The sequence below is a fragment of the Vitis riparia genome, chromosome 1 (genome assembly GCF_004353265.1).
Source record: "Vitis riparia cultivar Riparia Gloire de Montpellier isolate 1030 chromosome 1, EGFV_Vit.rip_1.0, whole genome shotgun sequence".
Classification (NCBI taxonomy): domain Eukaryota; kingdom Viridiplantae; phylum Streptophyta; class Magnoliopsida; order Vitales; family Vitaceae; genus Vitis; species Vitis riparia.
In genome coordinates, this window is record NC_048431.1 from 3,752,928 (window position 1) to 3,757,718 (window position 4,791).

The 4,791-nt window shown below is 42.0% G+C and overlaps 1 protein-coding gene across 1 annotated transcript; it reads right to left on the reverse strand.

Annotated features, from left to right (window-relative positions):
• Positions 1-1,184: 1,184 nt before the first annotated feature.
• LOC117916782 (ataxin-2 homolog) lies at positions 1,185-3,882 on the reverse strand. The gene is made up of 2 exons (XM_034832953.1): positions 2,661-3,882; positions 1,185-2,505 (listed from the first exon to the last, which is right to left on the reverse strand). Exons 1-2 carry the CDS (start codon positions 3,821-3,823, stop codon positions 1,545-1,547), a joined length of 2,124 nt encoding a protein of 707 aa, XP_034688844.1. The 5' UTR covers positions 3,824-3,882; the 3' UTR covers positions 1,185-1,544.
• Positions 3,883-4,791: the final 909 nt, after the last annotated feature.

Here is a 4,791-nt window from a genome sequence, read left to right on the forward strand (position 1 = left end):
GTTCCAAAAATGCTGTCATAGGCCATCCTGATTGGATGATAAGAATCACTGGATCCACCCATCAGTCTCTTTGTATAGTAGCTAGGTTTTTTCCCCAATCATCCAAAATAATCAAAAGTAAATAAATAACTAAATCAATGAAGAGGAAGAAAGAAAGTTCATAAAATCATAACATAGAAGAGTCCCTACTTCAGAATTGCCCCAAGAATGATTCAAAACATAATGATCTTGAGAGTCCTTGACCATGACATTGGCACAAATGATTTGAAAGACCCGGGATGGGACGGCACACAAGATAGAATAGGGAAAATCTCAGTGAATTTCGTAATTTACAATCTTTAAATGCTAGAAAAAGAAAAACAACAAAAAACACAACAGTGATAAAGCATTATGAATAATACAATAATGTAATTTCTGTGGGTAATTAAGCTATCTAACCCAAGAGAAACTAGAAAAGAGAATATTTGTATTTGATAGGCTAAGAGAAGCTCCAAAAAGGGTGATGAACGAATGGCCGTGACAGGCAAAGCCAACTCTAAACAATTGTTCAGCAAAACCCTAAAGAGGAAGAAAAGCTCCATATGGCCAGATACTTGGTTATCTTAGTATCAAACTTACGAGTGATAATCACAAGAGCATGTTGTCCCTAAAGTAGGAGGGTGATTTTAGCTTTCTTGCTGGCCAATAAAAGAAATCTATCAAATTAAAGAAAATTGTGGAAGGCAATGATTCATGGCATACAGCTTCTATATAATGCAAAAGATAAGGATGCTGAATGGAAAAACAGGAAAGGATAGATTTTGAAAGTAATGTGCAGTGAGACACCAGCAACTAGAGATGGCACCAATTGGGGACAAGACCAGAGAAAACTGGTTAAGAGAATTTGAATTTGGTGACTGATAACTACAATTAGGAGTTATATGGTTCCAGTTGGAAAAGCAAAAGGAACAAAAGGAAGACAAAAACGGGCAGACCCAAGTTGTCAGAAGGGAAAAGGATCATTGAGTTGATTTGAGGTATAAAAACACAGTTCACTCCACCCTGGGAATGTCTCCTTCAAGCAAACCATAAAATAAAAAGAAATGCAAATAAATAAATAAATCATTTATATACCCTCAACAAAAATATTTCTGCACGCAATCCATTGTCTCATGGACCATGAACCACAAGCACCTGAAATGGCATTCAGCTAGAAGTTCTTGTTACTCATTATATTTATTCATCAAGTGAAAAACACCTGAAACAGACATTTAATTTGAAGCTCTTGCTACCTATATTACATTTATTAACTGATATATGAACTGAACAAACACACAATATATGAGTTTGGGCTTTTACAGTATTGTTCTCAGACCACTTTCACTTCCTATGATAAATAGCAATAATATAACATACAAGAAGAAGAAAAGGAAGACTCTCAGTTCCCTTATTATCTATCACAAATACATGCCACAAACAATAAAAATAACAAGACAGATACTTGGACACTTTAAATGCTTAAGCAAACCCATTCCTTCAAAATTGTTTGTTCTTGCCCAACTGACCTACAATGGCTGAGAAGTTCTGATCTGCTGCTTGATGTTGTCGGTGGAAAGCTGAGCAGATGCTTCTGGTACCACCACTGCAGGAGCTGATGTCATGGTCTGGTATTGAGGTAATGTGGGTGCCATAGCCTGAGCATAGAATATCTGGGCATGAGCCGGATCAGAAAATTCATAAGCATAATTTGCAGTAGCAGCAGAAGGAGGGGCAATAGACTGTGATGGGTGATGGATCTGAGAGTAACCAACATATTGCTGCTGATGCTGACTAGAGGGCACTTGAACCAATGGAGCGGCTGCAGTTGCTGTTCTGTACATGCCTGCAGCCATTTCAGGCTTCTGAAGAGGAGCATTCCTTGTGGGGTTGTAAGCTGCAGGAGAAGTGACCATGGCAGGAGCAGAAGGTGCTTGGGATCGGCTAGATGGAATTCCAGTGGCAGCTTCACTGAAATTAGATTGCTGCATAGACAAGTTGTAGGCTTGGGCCTGCCTGGAGGGCACAAAGTACATGGGGTACTGTGGATCAAGCTGGTGAGGGTGATGGTGATGGTGTTGCTGCTGGGAAGGATACACTGGGTAGAAGGAGGGGACTTGTAGTGGCCCTGTGGGATGGTGGTGGATGTAATGTGTGCCAGCATGAATGAATTGTGGCTGTGGCTGTGATTGTGGCTGTGGTTGGGGTTGTTGCTGTTGCTGTTGCTGGTGCTGTTGCTGCTGCTGTTGCTGCTGCTGTTGCTGGTGCTGTTGCTGTTGCTGTTGCTGCTGATCAAATTGGGGTGCCAATATATAGCCAGAATCCTGAACAGGTTGTTGCATATGAATCCGGGAGTTTGGATCAAAGAGATTAATCTTTTGCTCAACAGGGTTAGAAGAAACCCTATTGGTTCCAGAAGGAATTTGAATGACTGGTTCTTGATAAATCATGGGTTTGGGGCGAGATATTGCATTTGGAATACTACTGTCACTGTAAAAATTAACACAACAACAGGAACTGAATTCAGAATTTTATCCCTAATCCACAAAACAAATAAATGTAATCTTGAAATATGGGGTAAAATCAAGCAAATTCGAAGATAAATAAACCCAAATGAAGAAAATGTGTAGGGAAATAAAGGGTACCTTGAAACTGAATCTGGGGAGGCCAAATCAATGCCACCAACTGATTTCTGCTGTGATTGTGGGGGCAGAGGCTGTTGCTGCGGCTGCGGCGGTGGAGGTTTCCGGTAACCCACCGGCATCCCTTGATCTGATCTCTCATCATCGGAGAAAACCCGATTAGGGTAGTCGCCACCGGCCATGACAGGCACAGCGGCCCCGGCAGTAGCTGGAGAAGACAGAACAACAAAACCCTCATCTTGCTTCTGCATAGCAACACTCATCTGGGCGAACTGTTCCTCAATCCCCAACTTCTGATCCTGCAACCTAACGCTACCACCTCCACTACCATCCTCCACATGAACCCTTATCGGCGGCAAGTTTGCCAGCGAGGGCGAAGATGAAGTGGACCCAAACGATGAAGACGTCTCCAACATCGGCGAATCAGGCACCGAATGAACATCCTGCCCCTGCTTAACAGTCTTGCAAGTACCAAAACCTCCTGGCTGAGAAGCCTCCAAGTCTCTCGCTGACGAAGAATCCAGATTATTCGCGACAGCATCTTCATCCAGACTCAACAAGCAATTCACCGACGCAGAATCCGAGAACCCTCTGGTCATAAGATTAGTACCATTGAGGCAATTGAGAAACCAATCGTCCGACTTGGTTGAATTGTCCAGAATGGATCCGATCGACGACGCCGACTCCGGCTTGTTCGGAAAGAGGAAGAGACGGAGTCGAGAGGGTTTAAGGGCGGAGGTTCGATCGTACTCATCGATCATGTTTTCGAGGTCTTCATCGGTGGTGACGGAGATGAGGGAATCAAGGTCCTCGTTTGGAAGCTGGTACTTGAGGGTGAAAGAACGGCCCTGGAGAAGTATCTTCGAGAGTCGGGCGGAGAGGTCGGCTAGGGTAGAGTTCCGATCGGCGACCACGATCCGAGTATCACCTCCGACGTAGCAGAGCGACTTGTCGTGCGGCCGGGGAAATATGTGTCCGCCGTAGCTACACATCAGCCGCAGCTTTGCTCCCGGAACGGACGGCAAAGGGTCGTCCCAGGAGTCGGTGTTGCGGGACCGCGGCGAGGAGTCCACCGAATCGGGGTAGCTCATGTGGGGCCCTCCAACACCTACACCGAGGCCGCTGGATAGTGGCGGCGCTGGTGGTACTACGGGTGGCGCCTCCATATGTAAGGTGGTGTGCAGCGGTTGTCTTCAGTGGCTCCTCCGGTGGAGAGTGAAAGAGAAGGGGACGATATCGTGGAAGTAGATGCTCTTATAGTCCACCCAGCCGTTTATTTTTTATTTTATTTATATTATTTCACAATGCCCTCACGGAAAAGAAAAAGAAAAAGGAAAATAGGAGGGAGTTTTGGCAGCACGATCACAGCTAAAACTGTGTACCGTGGGATGGTTTTGACAGACAGACATTTACTTCCACGTGTACATGGCATTTGTGTGTGATTTGGGCATTTCCCTAATTGGGAGATTTTATTTTATTTTATTTTCCCAATCGGACTCCCTTGCCATTTCCGTGGGCCCAGCTGTTGCATTTTCCACCAAAACCACCACTTCCCTCCATGCCTTAAACATAAAATAATATGATATAAAAGTGAGAGAAAATAAAGGAAATTTTGAAAAATATTACAATAAATCTAGATAGCAATCTCATATGATAATTGAATTAACTGCTGTAACAATATCAATAATGTTGGAACATTATAGAAATTGGACTTTCTTTCCTATTATATAATTCAAATCCCATTCAATAATATATTAATAAATACTTATTACTTTTTTTGTTAATAAAGGTTTAGTGGTTGGACTTCTTTGTGGTATCATATGGGAAAAAAAGTTTTTGATAATTTTTTTTTTAATAATATACATACGTTTTAAAGCCATAAAGATTGTTTAAGTTTAGAGGGATGATAACTACATATTTAAATGCTAATTATTATAAGTTTTTATAAAATGATGTCAAAGTCTATCCCCGATCCCAAATAATATGGGATATAACGAGGATATTGTGTATTGAGATATTTATAAAATTTCGAGAAAAAACTCGAGTTCATTTGGGATTGCCAAAGGACGTGACGTTATACCCTTACATTTAATATCTAATTTTATTTTAAATTCCAAAAGTATAAAATATGTTT